General features: G+C 41.4%; 1 protein-coding gene across 1 annotated transcript; it reads right to left on the bottom strand.

Moving 5' to 3' along the window:
- Positions 1 to 112: 112 nt before the first annotated feature.
- Positions 113 to 4,451, bottom strand: LOC113563648. The gene is made up of 2 exons (XM_026975554.1): positions 4,362 to 4,451; positions 113 to 4,261 (listed from the first exon to the last, which is right to left on the bottom strand). The coding sequence occupies exon 2, from the start codon at positions 1,025 to 1,027 to the stop codon at positions 197 to 199; it is 831 nt and encodes a 276-aa protein (XP_026831355.1). The 5' UTR covers positions 1,028 to 4,261; positions 4,362 to 4,451; the 3' UTR covers positions 113 to 196.
- Between the last annotated feature and the right edge of the window lie 16,856 nt (positions 4,452 to 21,307).

Raw genomic sequence — 21,307 nt, 5'->3', positions numbered from 1 at the left:
AAGTTGATATCCTCTTTGGGAGGTAAGAGAGGATAAGTACTGGGTGGTGGGACGTTGCTGCTAGTAGAAAATTCAGAAGTGTCCGTTTTTATTACTTTATTGTCTGTTTGTGTTGGTGATAATGGGTCGGATGCCGGTGCCTCTTTCCTTCCCCGGTGCAGTAATAGTTGTGTGAGTGAGTCCCATATGGCTCCGATCAAATAGACGGACCAACCATAAACGGTGTGTAAAGCGTACCGTGTACGAGAGTATCCAGTACAAGCTTGGCTACCCTGACGATCAGATATATCGCGATGAGTCCGGCGCTTACGTTTCCAAAAATTAAAAATTTGCTCCAAAATTTTGTCCAAGTTGAAATAGCTATTTTCTCTATTGATGCTTCGTCGAGAAGATTGGCAATTGAGCCCTCGTGGAGGGTAGATGTGCGGCTCATTACACTTCGTGCTACTGTATTGAGGACTGCCGGCCGCTCTGCTGAAAACATGATGTGATCTCGAAGATTCTTCAGATCCTCGTCCGTGTATATGCCGCTGGTTGCAAGTGATCCAGGACTAATATACTTCCATGTTGGTTTAGTTAACGGTTTTATTGTGATTGGTGGTACTGTAGCGACTGGTTTTGGTGGTAATTTATACCATGAGTCTCCCAGAAAATACATAGTGGATGCTAACAAATTACAAGAAGTTTGTGTGCCTTGTTTCAACAATACATGTGTTTGTGGAGTTAAAAAGAAGGTGCGATTGGCACGGATAACTGGCAGCTGGTTGTAACACTCCTTCGTGTGCAGAACTTTTACTTCTACTGGTACGCATTTTATTATATGGATTACTTCTCCTGCTAGCAATGCCATGTATCCTGGTCCTTTCATTAAATAACATGCGAATATGTTAGGTGCTTGTGTGGATATGGCTAGTGCATTCTGCAACATTTGTTGTTCGAGATTGCATTGTTGAATTAATATGTTTCGATATAATTGATTAATTTGAGATCGAATGTGTCTTTCTACATATATGAATTTTGAATTCATGTAAGCAAATATGTCCAAGTTTGATACTCGTACTGGTCTTTTAAATACAGTGACTCCAGGATTCGTTTCAAATATTATTAATTTAGGATGTTCTGTTCTTATGAGTGTATGTCCGCATACAAATTTTAACCCTCTAGTTGCTAGAGCAAACGTAGTATGCTGTGATGATAAGGAAAAAACGGTCTGTGCTTGATTGGTTATATAATCAACTATTTTTTCTACGTATCCTTCATATAATAGGCTGTAGCTTGTGAATTTGCAAATATCCTGTGGTAATGATCCCAGAATGTGTTTTCACCTTCCATGTCTAAACATGAGGTGTCACTCAGTTCACAGGTGATTCCTGATCTCATTTGTACACGGTTAAAGTTTATCCTTACTTCTGCAATGTAATCTTGTAAGGTAATTTTTATGGTACCGATTACTATTACTTCGGTCCAGGTTCCATAGGGATCTGAATAGGCTCCCCCATTACAGCTTCCCGTGTTGTCTACGTGGCCAGCAAATGTAGCTGGACGACTCGTGGTTTCATTTGACCTTAAGCCTGTTATTACAACGCCTGCTATCTCTGCATGTCCAGTCAGGTGCATGCGCTGGCACGCATTTCGGGTTACTTCTTGTATATATGCGATCTTTCCGTTAGATACATCCATGATATGAGAAAACATTCTGCATCTCCGAATTAGTCTGTCTATCTCCACTTTACATTACGTAACAAATCTTTAAAGCTTACTTTGAATAAGAAGGAAATAAGTCCACGCATAGCGAGGTGGACGTTAGAATTACAACACTACGACTATATTGTAGAACATAGAACTGGTTCGCGTATGAAGCATGTCGATGCATTAAGCCGTGCAACAAGTATTATGGTCATAGAAGATAATCCTTTAGAGCATAATCTTATTGTCGTCCAAAGTCAAGATCCATTGATTGCGGAATTAAAAAATAAGTTAGAAATTACGGAAGACTCGAAGTTTGAAATGCGTAATGGATTAAGTTACCACAAGAAGGATGGAAGAATTTTATTTTACGTGTCATCCCATATGGAGCCTCATATATTATACAAATATCATGACGAATTAGGTCATTTAGGTCATTTGTGAATAAGACAATCGATGTTATTATGTATAATTATTGGTTTCCTGAACTTCGACAGAAAGTAGAATCACATATACGAAATTGCTTAAAATATATCGCGTATTCACCCGTATATGGCGCTAAGCAAGGGTATTTGTACAGTATTCCCAAAGGGAAAATACCGTTCCATACTTTACACATTGACCATTGCGGTCCTATAGATAAGACACGATTAAGTAAGCTGTATTTGTCATCATAGATGCATTTTCAAAATATGTCAAACTATTTTGCGACCAAGACTACTGCGACAGTCGAGGTGATATGATGTTTGGAAAGTTACTTTTCTAATTATAGTCGTCCAGAGATAATCATTTCCGATAGAGGTGCATCTTTTACGTCGCAAGATTTTCGTGATTTTCTTGAGCAAAATGATATTCAGCATATAATAATAGCTACTGGCTCACCTCAAGCAAATGGCCAGATAGAGAGAATTAATAGAATGATTACACCAATGTTGGCTAACTAGTGGATGAAAGGGGAAAATACTGGTATAAAGTGTTAGAGGATGTGGAATACGCATTAAATAATACGATCAGCAAAAGTACAGGACAAACACCTAGTCAGATTTTATTCGGCATAAATCAAAGAGGTAGGGTTAAAGATACCATTTCAACTTATTTGCAAACTTATGTATTTGATAGTGACCGAAATTTAGACGCGATTAGAGATGAAGCTGGATAAAATCGAGGTATCTCAGCGATACAATAAGGCATATGCAAATCAAAAACGAAAATCTCCGCATCCCTATCAGGAGGGGAATTTAGTAATGATCAAAATTTTGATAGTACGGTAGGAGTTTCTAAAAAATTGATTCCACAGTTTAAAGGGCCATATAAGATAAATAAATGTTTATGAAATGATAGATATGTGATAGTAGATGTAGATGGTTGTCAACATTCGCATAAAGCCTATAAGGGAGTATGGCAAGCGTGTAACATGCGACCGTGGCGAAAAGATAACCCGATTGTGAAAGCCTAGAATTTAAGTTTAGTTAGTGGTAATAGAATTTAAGTTTAGTTAAGATATATTTAACGATTGGGCGATGCAATGGTAGAGATTGCAAATTATTCACATAAGTATGTTATGTTTATTTATTTTCTTAGCATTGTTCTATTAATTTGGTAACGAGCGACCGAATTTATTTATTTTTGTATTTCAAATTTTTTATTTTTGATCATATGAGTTGTATTTTGTTTGTGTAGCTTTCGAGCGCATGATATATTGTACATGTAACCAACTTCGTATTCAAAACGCTAGTGTTGTGTATATATATATATTGTACATGTCGCGGTCGAACATAGGTCAGGCTGGCTAATGTAAGAGAGTTAAGTTGCTGCGTAACATTGTAACGTAGTAACGGAGGACGTCGTGAGTGGCGCGACGGTAGCGTGACGTGCACTACGAGAGTCACGAATAAAAGCTATTAGAAAACCATTACGAGAATTTACGAACTACGACCCGAAATCTCGAGAGGCCATCCCTTACACAACGATTGTGTCTCCCGCGCAGAGCCGCCACTGTTACGTTCTTCGGATTGGGCGGTCAGAAGTCCAATATCGCGGGTCGTGTCACTCTCCAGATCTCCGCTAGAGTCGATGGATTTTCAACGAGCATATTTGCGTTAGTTCTGCCAAGAATCTCTGCGTTGGTCTCTCGCGTGGAAGTGTCGACAGTGTTGTTGCCGCATATTCCTGAACTTCAACTCGCCGATTTTGAATTCGCTAGTTTGGATCCGGTGGAAGAAAGCCGGTCTAACCATGCCGATCGCTATGAAAACGTCGCTCAGTTGGATTATCTCCAGAGTCGTGGGCGATAGCGACTCGTGTTCTCCTGCCTCATCATTGCAATGCCGGCTCGAGGAGGAACTCACATCCTTGGTGCGGAAGTTCTGGGAGCAAGAGGAGATGCAGATGGGTCGATTGCCCCTCACCGATGCTGAAAAGCAGTGCGAGGACCTGTTCGTGAGCACCACACTCGGATGAACGATGGACGATACATGGTACGATTGCCAACTACATTTGACATGCCCGTAATGTACGAGTCACGGCCTTACGAGTTCTCAGCGGTATGGAGAGGCGATTCGCCGCTGATCCTGACCTGGAACAATTATACAAGGTGTTCATAACAGAGTAAAAGGAGCTTGGTCACATGTCGGCGGTGACTACGATCGCGCACTCTCAATCGGGTGTGCTCTTACCGCACAACCGGGAGTGATGAAGCAGACCGATGGCATTAAGAAGATGGTCTTCAACGGCTCCTCGCGACTCTCCTCAACTCCTATCTGTTGCAGGGTCCGAATCTTCTGCCTGCTTTGCCAGACATTTTGCTGCGGTGGCGAACGCACAAGTTCGCCATGGTAGCGGATGTCGAGAAAATGTATCGGCAGATCCTAGTGCACATGGAGGATCAAGATCTACAGAGAATCATATGGCGAGGTGAGAATGGAATCACCCTACAGGACTTCCAATTAAACACTGTAGCGTATGGACTCGCCTGTGTCCCTTACTTGGCGGTGAGAACTTTGCGCCAATTAGCAGTGGATGATGGTTATTGACTTCCGCTGGATGCAACTGTGCTGCAGAGAGACGTCTATGTGGACGATGTTCTCACCGGGGCATCCATACTGCGTGAGGCACGGGAGATCTAGATGCAGTTGGACGCATTGTGCATGGCGGGTGGCTTTCCGCTGCGCAAGTGGTCGGCGAATTGCAGCAACTTGCTGGCTGGTGTTCCAGATGGCTATCATTTAACCCAGGACATAAGAGCATGGGAGAAGGACGAGGAACATTCGACTCTTGGACTCCGGTGGCATCCTAAAAAGCACGAATTCTGGGAGGGGGGACGAGTTCCGGGTGTATCCTGTCAGTATGGAGCTGGCCACAAAATGCACGATGCTGTCACAAGCGGCACGCCTTTTTGACCTGCTGGGATGGCTCGCCCTTGTGGTCATACGTGACCAAAATTCTAATTCAGAGTACGTAGCTACAAGGATTAGAGTGGAACCAACCACTGCTGGCGGCGGACGAGCGGACGTGGCGGCACCTCCAGGAAGTACTTCCTGTTGTGGAACAGATCCGTACCACGCTGGATGAATTTGGAGCAGATCAACAACGACGTGGAGATACATGGATTTGCCGACGCATCCGAAAGATCATATGCGGCAGTAGTATACTTACGGACGAAGAAAACTCAGCCATCCCTGGTGCTGGCGAAATCTAAGGTGGCACCTATCAAGTTTGTGTCTCTGCCCAGGCTAGAGTTATGCGCGGCCGTTTTTTTCTTTTGGCTTGCTTGGTTAAGCACGTTAAAATGGTTACTGGATTGGAAAGAGCGCGGATGGTGTTGTGGCCCTACTCTACTGTCACATTCTCTTGGATTTGGGAACACCCTTCTAAGTGGAAGACCTATGTAACCAATCGGTTCACTGAGATACAGAACATCCTTCCTGGAGCACAGTGGCAACATCTTTCGAGGACCGCCAACCCAACGGATTGTGCTTCCAGGGGGCTTTCGCTTAACGAGCTTCTCTGTCACTCGCTGTGGTCCACCTTGGTTGAAGGACGGCGGACCTAAATCTGCACTCCCGTGGCCGGAAACTTTCGAGGCGATCGCGGAGCAGAGGGCGCAGACACATGTGGTAGCATCCGAGCTGATCGAGGATCCAGTATTTCTGCGCTTCTTACGGTTGCATCGGCTTCTCCGCGTCACTGCGTGGTGTCGCTGCTGGCTCGGAACTGTGCGCTCTCGGGTACCGTCTGTTGCAGGTTCCATCTGGACATCTCGGGAGTTGGAGGAAGCTAACCTGGCGTGAATCAGGGCAGTACAATGTACCTGGGTCGAAACAGAGCTGGCAGCGGTCGCATCAAATCAGTCGGTTCCACGACGCAGCCCGCTAATAAAGCTAAGCTCGACACTGGACGCACAGGGGCTTCTTAGAGTCGGCAGTCGGCTGAAGCACGCGGTGCTCTCTCTGGACCAATGAGATCCTGCCAAGGTCGTCGTACTTTACGGCCTTGGTCATCGTCGCCTATCATCGGCGTACGCTTCACGAAGGAGTGCAGCTCACGTTGGGTACTTTTCGGCAGCAGTAGTGGGTGCTTGGAGGACGGACAAACGTTAGGAGCCACATCCACCGGTGTCTGACTTATGATGGCGGGCGGCTTCCCCGCAACTGCTGATAGGGGACCTTCCATCTTCGAGGACCACAGTGTCACGACCTTTTACGCACACCGGGATGGATTACGCCGGCCCTATCTAGCTACGAAGGGTCGTGGTCACAAGGTGTACAAGGCCTTCCTGGCCACCTTTGTGTGCTTCAGCATCAGGGCCGCACACCAGGTGGTGTCGGATTATTCGACGGAGACGTTTCTGACTGCGTTCCGGCGGTTTGTTTGCTGCAGCGGAATGTGCCACTCGCTATACAGCGACTGAGAGACCAATTTCGTTGGTGCGGATGGACAACTACGGGCGCTATTTAAGGCGGCATCCAACAGGGACCCACGCTTCAGCGATGTCCTGGCAAACGACGGCATCGAGTGGCGGTTCAGCCCTCCTGGTGCTCCTCATTTTGGTGGTCTTTGGGAGGCAACCGTGAAGTCCGTCAAGCACCACCTCCGTAGAATCATCGGAAGAAGCACGCTGACGTACGAGGAAATGGCCACGTTCCTGGTCCAGGTGGAGGCCAATTTTAATCCACTGCAGGCGGTGTCCGACGACCCTGATGACCTGACGGCGCTGACTCCTGGCCATTTTTTGGTGGGCGACGCACTTAACGCCATACCAGAATCATCATTGGTTGACGAGCAGACAAGTCGGCTGTCCAGATGGCAGGCGCTACAACAAATGAGGGATCATTTTTGGCAACGGTGGTCGCAGGAGTACTTACACACTCTCAATGCACGGCCAAAATGGTGGAAGAAGAATACCAACCTGAGGATCGGCGACCTGTGTCTGATTCGTGGTGAAACCATGCCACCAAGCAAATGGCTTTTGGCGCGTGTCATCACAGTCCATCCCGGGGACAATGGTCAAGTGTGGGTGGTGACGGTCAGGACGACGACATCATCGTTTAAGAGGCCACCAAGTCACCAAGATAGTTCCGCTACCCAGAGTCTACAGTACTTGAATTGGTATCAGCGCAGTATACGATGAACTACGTACACTAAAACACTCGCTCATTTCATAAATTTAATTTCCGTTCTTTTAATATTTTTTGTATTCTTTCATTTTCTTTCTTGTCATGCGTGCCTCATTACACTTGATCGCAACATTTAAAGCATTCATGTGCATTAATGCTCGCCTAATCGAATACAATAATGTCATAACCTCATCTCATTATGATATCTCAATACTCACGTGCCGTGATCCCATTTAATACATGAATCGGTGGTCGATGCTGACGATAGTGATGCATAGGATTACGTGCACCTCAACGTTGCATAAACACTTCAGTCACCACAAACCCACCGGTCGGTTTAGTTAGCTCACTCTTAATGTATCGCTACACTCATTCGATTGATGCACCGACTTATGTGTTTACATAGCAAGCGTCACCTATGAATAATTATCGTTACTAGCCGCTAACGAGGGCGGCCTGTTCGAGATATCGCTATCATATGGCCCGCGCGATTACGCCGCAATTGATCTTATTTGGTCAATGAGCGCAACAGCTTTTGTACTGTACGGCGCGCGCTCTTCAAATCGTGAGGTGCCTCTAGAATCTAGAATCGTCCAATCGTACCGGCCCGCCGATTCGAGCTAAACGATAAAATTTATTTTTCGTAAGAATGACATTGATTAATGGCTGTTTGTTTCCGGATTGTTTCCTTTTTTCCCTTATCATCAGTCTTGAAATAAAATAACAAGATCAACAAATAAGAACAATCTGGAAGCAAAAGCCTATAAAGACAGCGTTCTGGAATCTGCGATCTGAACAACAACGTTTGAGAGTCGAGCGAGTGCGGTTACATTGGCGTCTTACAAAGAATTCTCTTTGTGATTTGAAATCGGCGGAAATTCTTTTGTCACATTGAGGTTGCGTGCTTCTTTTCTTACATTCGTGATTCTCGAAAACTGTAAATATTGTAATTAGTGTATATATTACTATAATATATCGTGTATATATCGCGAACCGAATACAAAGTATTAAGTTGTGTCCAAACCAAATTCAATCTTATTACTTGTGCTATTTTATGCGTTTCTCCGTTTGGAGTACACCTGATAAACCTTTTCTCGAGACATTACTTAACCTCTTCGGTACGATTGTCGACTAAAGTCGACAGCCACGAAAGGCATGCATACGACTGATCGTCGACTGAAATTGATAATAACCGAATGCTTTTTATTTTATTTGCTTTTATCATTCTATTCATTATATTTATATGTAAACCCATCATAAAACACTTGTTACACGAAAGTATCTTGCGATTCGCTTATCTCGGCCATCAAGTAATACTACGCGATGGACATACGTCGTACCAAAGAGATTAAGGGAAGTAGTGTGACGTCTGATCTGACGTTATGATAAGGTAGTTTGCCTTTTGGCACTTTTTATAAATTTAGGAATGATTTCATGAGGGGATTTCTTGATTTCTCTATTAAGAGTAAGGGTGAAGAGTGTTCGAAGTTACTAACATAGATTATTTTATTAATAAAATAGATAATAGACCGTAGTATATAGTGTTACGTCCAGCTCCCTGAGAGAGACACACAAACCGCTCTCACGTATCAACGCGAGTCGAGCCGACCAAGTTATCGGAAAGAAGGTCAGAGGCCGAAAGCCACTCTTACGCTTCTTCCAAATCAAGGTCTACTCGTCGATCCTTTTTTATGTAAGGAAATCGAATGCCTATTACAAGGGACAGGACCTCGTGCGATCAATTGAGGAAGGAAAGAGGCGAATAAATTAAATAAAAATTAATGTGAACAAATAAAATCAATTTTATTATAATAACGGATTCAATAGTATTCAATTTTAACTATTTGATAAACAAAACTGACCTTTAAAATATAAGAAAAAATGTATAATGTTATTAATAATAAATGGTTGTCTCTTAACGAAATAATCAATGGTAACACAATTAATAATTGACTCTGAAGTATATAAAAAAAATTAAATATGCGGTTGATAACTTAAAACTACGATGAGTATGGTGCAATGTAAATGGTCTGTTCACGGGGTTCCTTCGGTGTCCGCAGCTTCGGTTAGAGGTGGAGGAATGTCAGATGTCGGACTCGGAAGGAAAGGTGGAAGGTGAGAAAACAATGGATAGTCGGGGAAAAGTTTTGATGAGAATGGTCGGCGAATGATTTTATATCCTCCGGTGGGATTGGAGAGGGAGACCGTGAGACATAACACATGGGGGAGTGTTGCGATAATTGCTCAAAAGGGATGGGCGAATACGAAGGAGATGATGTTTCGGATGGTGGAGGGAAAATATCTGGATTAGTTAAAAACTTCAAGCTTCAAGCTCGTCTAATAAATCTTCGACAGCCTCGTCAGTGATCCCCTCTGGTCTCAATTGAGGGAGTGCTGGTCGATGCAATGGAATGTTAATTTCGCAGGGTGACACTATATGAGTCAAAGGGTGAAAAAGTATAATTAAAAGGGAAAAGAAAAAGGAAGAGGCAAATAAAGAAAAATTGACAACCAGTCGCAAGGAAAAAAAAATTAAAGATAATCAATTAGAAAGCTTACTTTTGTATTGTCCGGAGACAGGATCGAGCGATGAACTTATAGAGAAAGAGAGAGTGCAATGTGCTGAGGCTCCTCCAAATGAACAAGGGTGTGTCTTGGTCTGGATCGCACTGACTCTATGTGTTTGATATTGCTCGAAATTTACAATTGCTACTAAAACGTCGGTCGTCTTGAACGAAAACTATTGAATGTGTCGGGGCGGTTTCTCTGCCCTTTTTATAATATATGAAAAATCGTGTAGGAGGGGGTTCCTTGGGATCGTTAGGAAAGGGAAAATGGGAAAACGCCCGAAGTTAGGTAACGGGAGGACACGTGTAGCTGAAATCGAAGGGTCACCTTTGGACTTTGATAAACAAGCAAGAGCAGGAGACGAGAGCGTGATCATGGTTTATGGTGACGAAATGCACGTGTTCATGGCCAAGGTGAGCCAACGGTCATGGTGATAAGGTAGACTATGCGCTAGCGTTCAGGGTTGCTGCAAGAGGATGTTTGTTTAACGATCACGCCATGGGCACATGTACTGCGTGTCTTACGGTCCTCGCGAGGTTTCCGCTTGATACCGTGTGTCAAATATTTAAAAAAATTGATATTGGACAGCAACCGTGAGTGTTCTGGCTCAATAACGCGTGAATGATAAATAACACGCGGTAATTATTAAAACGGATGTAATTCTATTATCTCTTTCTTACGAAAGCAAGGGACCGTGGAGCTTAGACGTAACCAATAGTAATAATATTAAGGACACATATTGTACTAAAAGCATATTAATATACCGATATTACAAACTTGTATACTATATTAGATATTAAGCATCAAATATTAGATATTATAGAACGTACTAACATAAAGTACTAGTAAACTAGTTAATTAGTAGTTAATATCCATTAGAAATAATAATCGGAAACTATGCATGACGAACATTTCGGAGCACAAGCACTGTATTTTTGACGGCCTAAAACCTGTCCCGAGCGTTCTTGCGAACGCGACTGACGAAGAGGAATGCTGCGATAAGATAGCCCACTTGGCCAAAATCTAAACAACTATACTATAATACTATCGAGTGTCATCCAAGAGAACCTCCACCAACACCATGGATCTTCTGCATACCAAAGAAGTACTACTTCAGGGTCCGCATCACCCTTATGTAGGAGTCCATTGGTAATCGGTTGACGCGTTCATTGGTTAATCGGTTAAGCGGCGGCGCTAGTGATACCATGGCGTTAGTAGCGTTAGTTTTTAGTTGAGCGATACGAACGCGCGGCGGCGTTAGATTAGATTTGAGAAGAAAGCCAAGCTGGGTACATTGTAACAAAGAAGTTTCGTAATATAAATACGATTATTACACTGTTATTCTGGAGTTAGTGATTAAAAATCCTACACTTATATAAAGACGTAGACAAGGAACTCAAGCTTACCTTTTCAATCCAATCCTTATAAAAATTTTGTTTTATATTGTTTGGCCATTTATCTTATTATATGAATATATACATAAATCTGTATGTACATATACAGGGTGTCCCGTAAAGACCGGATCAATGTTTAAGAGTAGATTCTTGAAATGATTTTAAGACGAAAATCCTAATACTAAAATATCGAGGCTATAATAGTTTTTGAATTATAAGCATTTATAGTTAGCGAATGAGACCGCCTAAAGTTGGCACGCTCAGGCGTGGCACAACACAAAGTAAACTCATTCAAGTACATTGAAATTGATAGCAGATTTCTGAAAAAATGTCATGTGACAGCTTGCGCTTTATGTATCACATAAAAATAAAAACTGTTACTCCCAATATTAAAAAAAAGGAAATATTACGTTGCACAATGCACGTTTGCAGAAATATAAAAAATATAAAATCAGCTCAAGAATCTACCCTTAAACGTTGAATCCCCACAATCACAATTTTCAAAACTCCCACCTCTTCGTCCAAGGGATAAAAGGGTAAAAGAGATAACAGTGAGTTCCCGAAACAGAGCTGGTCAGATATTCAGTTAGCCAGTAGTCAGTTAACTCGTTAGACAATCAGTCAGTGCGTCAAGCAATCAGTCAGCCAGTCATACTTTTGAAGCACTCCAGCAACAACACTCTTCCGAGGCATCGCTCTAACAACATCTCGCTCTTCCAACAACGGCATCAAGAGCAGACCCCACCGGAACGAATATCACACGACATTGAACCACGAGAATTGTCAACCTAGAGTTAGAGAAAGATAGTCGGCGCGAACAGTAAAGCACTCCGCGCAATGCATTATTTGAAACAGAATTTCTTTAATAAACCATTTAATACCATTAAAACTACAACATAATTGACGAAGTTTCTCTCCCTTTCTGAAAATATATATAAGTATGTGTATGTGCATTGAAGCTTCTGAAAGGTTGCATACATAGACTGTTGCTGTCGAAGAGTGTGGCCCCAGTCTGCTAAGCTGTCGTTGTCGAAGAGTGTGACCCCAGGTAGTTTAATAGTATTCTTTTGGAGGCGAATTAACAAGACCTCTTTTTATCTTTTCTCTTAATGCTGACTAAAGGAGCGCGTAAGGTCAGGGCAAAGAAGCTTCGTTATAACATCAAAATTGCTTTAACAATCAATCAAGATCCTTTTCCTTATATCCAGGAATTATAAACTCTCCAGGAAACCCAAATTCTCTCAAAACCACCTCCAACCTATTCTTATCAGTTAGCAGAAATAGAAATCACATATTCATTTGCCGATTATCGGCGGATTTGCAAGGGTAATCCGCGACGCGTGGCGTATAAAATATGAAATATTTTCGACAGCGACTGCATAAGCATTGGGTATTGTACTCAACATTGTCGGCCGCGTTAGAATAAAATAAATCGCAAGTCTTCTGCCTCCGTTCCCGAGTAAATCACTTAAATGCGTTGACTTAAAAAGGAGGTTTGATCGAGTTCGGTTACGAATGAGTCGAGTCCGTGACAATTATGATAATGTGGGGGCAATAGCAAAGAATACTGTTACCAGTCAGAGATCAAAACATATTGATATAAGACACCATTTTATCAGAGATCACATAAATAAGGGTGATATAAAAATAGATTATTTAAATAGCGAGTCAGTGCCAGCTGATGTGCTAACGAATCCTTTGACTAAATTGAAACATAAGTCTTGTACTGAATTGTTTGGTTTAACATAAGATATTTTTTCCGACGGTTTCGGTCCTTATCAAGTGACAGTCAATGTGCGAAAATCGCTTTCTAAAATCAAACAATGGAAATGTGCACAATATTATAACAATTCCAATGAACGCCTCAACATAAACATAAGCAAATAAGAAAATAAGAAAACTTACTTCCAGAAAACAATTAATTCGACACATCATACAAAAATAATAAAGGAATTGTAGAAGCACTCAAACAACTAGCTTCAAGCACATACTGTTCCATACTAAGACACGTCCTTTGTATTACTCGAGCAAATATCAGTAGTCGATCATCACATATGATTCAAAATAAAGTCATAAGTACACGGTAAGCTATCAGTATCTTTTTGTGAATTGATGGTGTTATTGTGATGCTTAATATTGCACATTTCGGCAATTTCCCTCTTTTTGCAATGACTTTCCTGATGCAAAATCCTTGCATTATGGTGTTACGTCCAAGAGACTCCACGGTTTGTTGCTCCCAAAAGGAACAACTTATTTCTAAGAAATTTAGTAGATGAATGAATTTTTATACACGCAGGGACAAGTGCGGAGGCGGATGTACAGGGGGGCCACGTGTCCACGATAAAAATGTCCAAGGTGACGGACGAAACTGAAGGAAAGGGGGGCAGGAGACTTGGCGCCTGTACCCAGCCGAACCACTTGATTGATGGAACATATCTAGCGATAAGGATTGCCGCAGATCTGGAGAAATTAAGGCGACACTTGAAAGGTGTCACCCGCTGGAAACCAATAAATTTATTCAGATAACTCTAATACTTAGAATTAGAGCACTCATGACCACACATGAACCAATTAGATAAATCCAGACTAAGGTAATTAACGTCAGGATTGTCATATTCGAAAAGTCAGAGGGTGGTCTATCACAAGTGCCGCACTTAGCTTCCCGAAAATAATTATCATAAAACTGTCCGGCGATACCGTAATAATTATTAAAGTAACAACTAGTTCATGAAAAAACCAATTCTCAGAAACGAAATAATCCCACCATGAGCGTTTTTAGCCCTATATAAAGGGAGTGATCCGCTCCGGAGTCCTCTTTGCTCTTCATTCGGATCCAGAACCTCGTTACTCTGTATGAAAATTTGCTCTTCTTTTCTTTGGATTCAGCAAGCACCACGTACACTCGTTTTAATACGCAAGTTTCGCTTCCGTCCTCGGAAAGCCGCGACAACCTCTTCATTAAAATTAGAGTCAGTGACTCCGAAACCGAGGATCCTCTGGACGGGTTGGCTCCCTGGGCAGAACCAACCACTAGTCAACCACTACACCATCGGAAGATTTTTCCTGCAGAGAAGAAGTAAGTGCAACCAGCACACTACCGTTACTTTTCTCTAGCTCGCTCCTACCCATCTTCACCGATTATCACCTTCGTAAATATATATATATATATATATATATATAAAAGAGAGAACAAAATTGTTATCTTCCATTTTCCCCTTTTTAAGTGGCTCATGTAAACCGCGGAGACGCAACCTCGACTACGGAACACATTTCGAACAACCAGGGGGCAGCTTCCCCTGAATCACCACCAGCTAATCTCTCGCAGAATTTTATTGTTAACACCATACCACCCTCCGTCTGCACTGTCTGCGGAGTCACTCATCCTATTTATCCCGAATCATCCTCGCCTCCGCTCAACACCTCTGATCTTCCTGAATTGTCCCCGGGTTGGTACTCTCCCATCCCCTTAGGTGAATTAGATCAATACCTTCTACCTTCCGATTCCGAAGAATACCTCGTTCCTCACCCTGTTTCACCGTTTCAAATATCTGTAGAAGACTTAACCTTTCCTTCCTTGAATACTCTAAGGGAACTTTATGAGGCGGGCCTCGAATCCATCCGCGAGAACATCCTTGACTGTTTCCCCTTACTTACTCTTCCCCTTCCCCCTGACGCCTATGTCCTTGGACCAGGACCAATTGACCCGATTACTCTAAGTACCACCATCAGAGACTTATCACCTTATTTTGTTCTTCCCCTAATCACATACAACAGACAATACCCAGTTTTTATCCCTGTCTCATATATACAAATGTTATTTTTCGACAATTTTTCACACACTTTGTAGAACTTCCCTTTATTATGCTATTATTACATTTCGCGTTCATATAAATTTTTTTTATTTTATAAATTAGATTTAGTTAATTAAAAACCACTGTATAATTTCAATGTTGTGATCAATTTACGAATGGAAAAATAAAAACGATGTTTTATTTTTCAAAACAAGAAGAACTGATTAATTAACCACCTCGTATCCATCTCTCCTTATCGCAACGAATCGTACAGATCCTATCCTTGGCAATAGGGATTCAGTTCCCTTGCCTAAAAAGGGACCATGAGCTGACCCTTTCGTGTGTTCGGGTTATTACGACCTAAGGTCATAGGCCTTTACAGCGAAGCGTATGGGAAGGCTCGACGCGAGATTTCTGCGGTTAAGTGCCCACGAAACTCGACAGGCGTCTTGTTCCGCTCCATTGTAGAGCCGTCGAAGCTCTGGACGTAACAATGGCAATCAAATTGATGACTATTAAAAGATCTGTGCCTACTTACTACCGAATGATTGCTCTCGTGCTTTTTAATATCATGCATGTGTTCTTTTACTCTTGTCTCTACGTGCCTTTTCGTTTGTCCAATTTAACAAACGTCACAGTCCTTGCAGTCAATTTTATAAACAACACCAGTTTTCTGTGCGTTAATTAAGCTATCCTTTCTTCTCTTTATAATACAGTCTAACTTTCTATGTATGTTGTAAACAACATTGAGACCAAATCTGTTCAACTGCCATCTCAATTTCTCACTCCAATTTTTTATATACGGAATCTTTATAAAATTCCTATCACCATGCGGATCGTCATTATTATTGTTCAATGATACGTCATTATGTTTAATTTTTTTAAGTCTCCTATTTATATGCTTGTCAATAAATGTCCGTGGATAGCAATTGTTTAACAGAATATTTCTAACGATCTCAATATTATGTACACGCAGTGGCAGGAAAGGTGTCCTTAGACAAATTCACAGAGCTACGTTATATGTGTGATACTGAAAATCGCGTAGCGCTGAACGCGCATACACACGAAGCTCGTACGTACGTGTCACTGGAAGTGCCGAGGAGCCCGAGGAGCGAAGGGAATAGGTAGCGGGCGGCACTGCAATGCTGCATCCTTCGCGCAAGACACACGATCGAGAGAGAAAGCATTACAAGACTTGATGCCAGCTAATGCTGTCCTATAGTTGTCTCATTCTCGATACCTAAATTCAGAGAGTGCGAAGAAGATAGCTATATATCGGACAGGACACCGCGGTGTCTCTCTATATGTGTCTTGCTCGCTCCAAAGTCATGTGTCGCCCTTTCCTTTCTTTTCCTTTAAGAAACGGCTAGCATTGAGCAGCATGCATTCATTCATATTATCATTATATTATTATAATTAATTCGCTTATAATTCATTTGATTATATCATCTAAAGAGATGAAATTAATTTAATGAAGAATATAAATTCTTATTAAAATATCAAACATAAAGATGAGATCGCCTATATTGATCTGCAGCGGACTTGATGCTATAATAATTTTGTGTGATTTTTTACCATCTCATGCAAATTGCGCGCCGCAAATTTCATCGATCTTGAAACATAGTCCTTACATGAAGCCGGATTACGTAATCACACAATATCACACACGTAATATCACAAATTAAATTGACGAGCAATTTAATAGTTTGATGTAGAAACTAAACTAAGAAACATGTATAAAATTCCATTTCCCCGAAAAATATTAAAATTTTTAATTATATTTAATTCTAAATTTTTAATTCGTATAAAAATGCTAAATTATACTATACACAGCCAAATTGCACTCTATATTTTTGCGTAAAATTACAACTATCATTGCGGGTAATTTTGAGTCTTATTATTATATTGTTACGTCCGCGCTTCCGCACACAACAAAACGTCGCGATCTCGCCACACTTTCGCACACAACTCTCGCACTAAATAAGACTCGGTCGAAGGATAAAACTGTAGCCGTTTATTAATCACGAACACGCCGTAAATTATAAGCACAATTATCGCGTGAGCGCAGATCGTCTGCCAAAGCTTCCGCGTTCGTCTCGTCTCCATCTGCTTCAGCTGTCCTTGTTTCGTCGTCACGCCAACCCCGCTGTCAGCTGTCGCCACAGCCACCGCGATCATCTGATCGCATTGCGATCCGAGCAGCCGACACGGACACGACACGGGCGTAACAATATAATAGTTGCCGATATTGAAAATTCTTTGAAAAAGTACTAAATTCACGAAACTATATGCTCAAAACTAAGGGAAATTATATTTAATAATGCATGCGGTAAATATTGACAATAACGGAGGCCGCCCCGATGACCTTGACCGTGACATATATTATAGAGGTCATCCTCCTGAGTGACTTTCAAAAGGTTTTAGCCGTCGCTCGTTGGTTATTAAAAAGTACAAAAGAAGTGTAATGATTTCGCACGAATTTTCAGCTATCTACGCGAAGTGAGGACTTGATCTTGATATATTGAATTCATATGCGATATTTATAACTGTGTTGCACTGTGGACATGTCATTTCTCGACGGATGACTTCCTTTTCACACAAATATTCAATAAGCTGCTGCTTATTACGTGTAAGATTTAAAAATTCATGAAGCTTCATCGTTTACTTTCTAACACATCGCAACTAGCAACATAGCCGAACGAAAGTCAACTGACAAGAAGATTTCTGAGAAGGATTTGTTATGATGTACTTATACCTCGAATGACATAGGGGGCGGTGTGGGATGGTATCGGCATCGTTTTCAGCCCGCCGGAGCCAGTGTAACGAATTTCACACAGATTTTGATCACTTGGTACACGGCACGGATCCTGGCGGGGAGGGGGGGGCTTTGCCCCTCCCCCCGCCCTCCCGCGAAGCGGGTTGAAAACCGAGCGTATGTGTCCGGGGCTCCAGTTTCGGAAAATATAACCTAACCCAAACCTATTTCTGATTTAAAGCTAAAATTCCATCAAATATAACTCTTTCGTAAACGTATATGGTATCGTAAAATTATGCTCTATTCATTAAACTTTTTTGTTAATAACTTTTTAACAAACAATGGGCGACGGCTAAAATCTTCTGCAGATTATTCGGAAGGATAATCTGTATATCTATCTGTATACATATCAAGATCAAGTCCTCACTTCGCGTAGATAGCTGAAAATTCGTGCAAAATCATTAAACTTCTTTTGTTAATAACTTTTTAATAACCAACGAGCGACGGCTAAAATCTTTTAAAGGTCACTCAGGAGGGTAATCTTGACAATATATATCAAAGTCAAGGTCATCGGGGCGGCCTCCGTTATTGTCAATATTTACCAAACAAATACGCCAAGTACATAAAAAAGCAAAACTAAATATGATGAAATCCATGTTAACTAGCCAAGTACCTAGAAGCAATTCAGTTTGAGGATTTGTAATTTGAAATAATACTTGGCGTGCCCGGGTCGCATTGGACATGCATTCTTCTAAATTTGTACTGCCTTGAGTATTTTCACTAATGACTCGTAAATCTTTGTATTTGGTAATATTAAAACAAATACGTTTACAGTTTTGCACATTAGTGGAGTGATTATAAATATCCCTTTTCATTACTCACTCAATACAAATAATTTACACATAGAGTTTACACAAATTATAGGTAGGACGTACGTTTTAATGCGACCCGGGCATGCCAAATATTATTTCAAATTACAAATCCTCAAACTGAATTGCTTCTAGGTACTTGGCTAGTTAACTATGGATTTTATCATATTTAGTTTTGCTTTTGTATGTACATGGCGTATTTTTTTACCTTTGTAAGGTTTTTTAGAGGGATCTCATTACTTTTTGTAAAAATTTTTTACATTTCATTAATTTTACATGTTTTTATGTATTTTTGTATTGCCACAATAATATGTCATTTTATTTCTGCTGTGAGATCTCATCAAACAAAAATGTTAGATAATAAAGATTTATCTAATCGTGCAAATCTTCTTAATACTTCTAATTGTCAAATATAAATTGTGACAATTTAAAATTTTCTCTCTCCCTCTCTCTTTCTTTCTCGGTTTCATTCTATGAGTATAAAATGTTCCAACTTATATCTTAAATTGTCATAATTTATATTTCAAAATTAGAAGAATTATTTCCTTATCATTGCGACGCTATCACGATGATTTTATTTAAAACAAGTAATTTTTAATTTTTTATATAATAGTTTTTGCGATTTATATCTTAATCGTAAAATAAAATATTTTCCATGTATTAAAATCAGTTTTAATTCATAATAAATTAAATAGTGCATCTGCGAACGCCTCTTGAGTGACAAAATCGCTTTGCATGTGTATGTGCGAGCATACGTACATGAGTCTGAACCTGATTTCGGAAAAGGAGGAAAACGAAACGTCACAATTCTAACATTCAGTTACAATATCTCAGGATAGACTGCACCAATCTTATTCGACTTGGTCGCAATCGAAAGCTTGCATCCATATTATATTATTAAAGTGCCGTTAGATTTTTAAATAAGGCTTTAGTTCCTGAGATATTTTAATCAAAAGTTTGTTTGACATGAATTTGGCATGAAATTCCGGATAAGCTATACGGTAGCGCTCGACGTTTATGCAATGAATTTGGCAACGTTCGACGTCTATGCAGTGATGCTTATTGCTCGGAACTTTTTTTACGTACTTGGCGTCGCGACGCTACCGCGTCACTTGATACATTCAAAATTTAAATTTGCAACATAACATTCCTAGAATATTTATTTTAATTTTCACGATATTTGTTAATAATTTTTTATTGTAACTATACTTTCCCTTATTTTTGAACATAGTTTCGCGAATTCAGTACTTTTTTAAAGTATTTTCAATATTGGCTGCTAGTGTGATAGCTGTAGGACATTCGATACTCGAATAGAAAAAGTGCAAGTGAGACACTGCGCTGCGTCTAAATTCTGTAACTTTAACAACAGTGTTATCGTTATGTTATCATTGTGCATAATATATGGTTCAAAAAGCTGCATAAACACAATATAATAATATATAATGATAACGACACTCTCGTCAAGAGGTACAGAATAGGCTTACTGGCCGGACACCGCCGGCCAGCCGGCTATTTGAACGAGTGAGACGCCTCTGTAGGCGCTTCTACTCGCAAAAAAAGTGAAAGTTTTATTGGCCCTGAAAAGGGCCGATCGTGGGGCAAGCGCAGAAGCATTTTTTAATAATCAGTCCAATATCCAGACCGGTCAATAACTTGATTAAGTCGATTTGGTACCGAGTTAATCAAGTTTGTGAGAAAGTCTGGTTGGAACCGAAGTTCTTCTCAGATTTCTCTCGCGTGATTGACTAACGCTGCTACCGTCCCTCCCTTCATGGTTCCCATCGTCGAACCATTTGTGCCCAAACATTTTCGATTAAATTTAGATCCGGTGAACGAGCAGGCCGGTTGACCAACTGGATCTATGATGATCCTGAAACCATGCTCGTGTTTCACGTGAAGTGTGGACTCCGGAGTTATCCTGCACTAGTCGAATAACTGGCATATCCTCTGCGGGGTAGATTGCGCGTACTGATGGAAGTAAGACTTCCTCCAGCCAGTATGCGAATGTACTCCGCAGAGTTCATTCTTGTGGGAATGTCCACCAGTTCTCCGATTGTAGTGCCGGAAATCCAGCCCCACATCGCGCATGAAATCCTTCTACTTCTGTGGGTAGGCACAACATGTGCAGGATTCAGCCGTTGATCCCTTGGACGCCATACGTGAGGTATGCGGTCGGCAGATGATACGAAGACCTTTTCGTCGGTCCAAATCGTAGCCTCCCACTCCTCACGGCTCGTCACCAGGTGTTCCAAAGCGAACGCGATACGCTGATCCCGATGGACAGGAGTCAGCGGAATTTTGTGGGCTGGTCGGTAGCAGCGATACCCAGCTTCGTTGAGACGTTGCCGAGCGGTCCTCTTCGATATTTGGACGTCCGCCGCGTTGATGAACTCCTGGACGGTGCCAAAGGGTTGATCAGCAACTGCAGCGACGATTGCCTGATCTTGCTCCGCCCCGGTTCTACGAGGACCACGATTATTACGACGATGATCATGCAAAGCATGATCACCGTTTTCGTTAAATCGTTGTATCCATCGTCGAACAGTTGTTACAGAACATGGAATTTCAGCAGCAATTTCTGCTACTGTCCTTCCGGCCTGCCACTGTCCGACGATACGACCTCGTATTT

Source organism: Ooceraea biroi, chromosome 2 (assembly GCF_003672135.1).
Source record: "Ooceraea biroi isolate clonal line C1 chromosome 2, Obir_v5.4, whole genome shotgun sequence".
Classification (NCBI taxonomy): domain Eukaryota; kingdom Metazoa; phylum Arthropoda; class Insecta; order Hymenoptera; family Formicidae; genus Ooceraea; species Ooceraea biroi.
This window is presented reverse-complemented; position numbering and strand designations above follow the sequence as displayed.

Bases quoted from the DNA above. Each gene is read 5' to 3' on its own strand.
- LOC113563648 (XM_026975554.1), bottom strand. From the start codon at position 1,027: ATGAATTCAAAATTCATATATGTAGAAAGACACATTCGATCTCAAATT.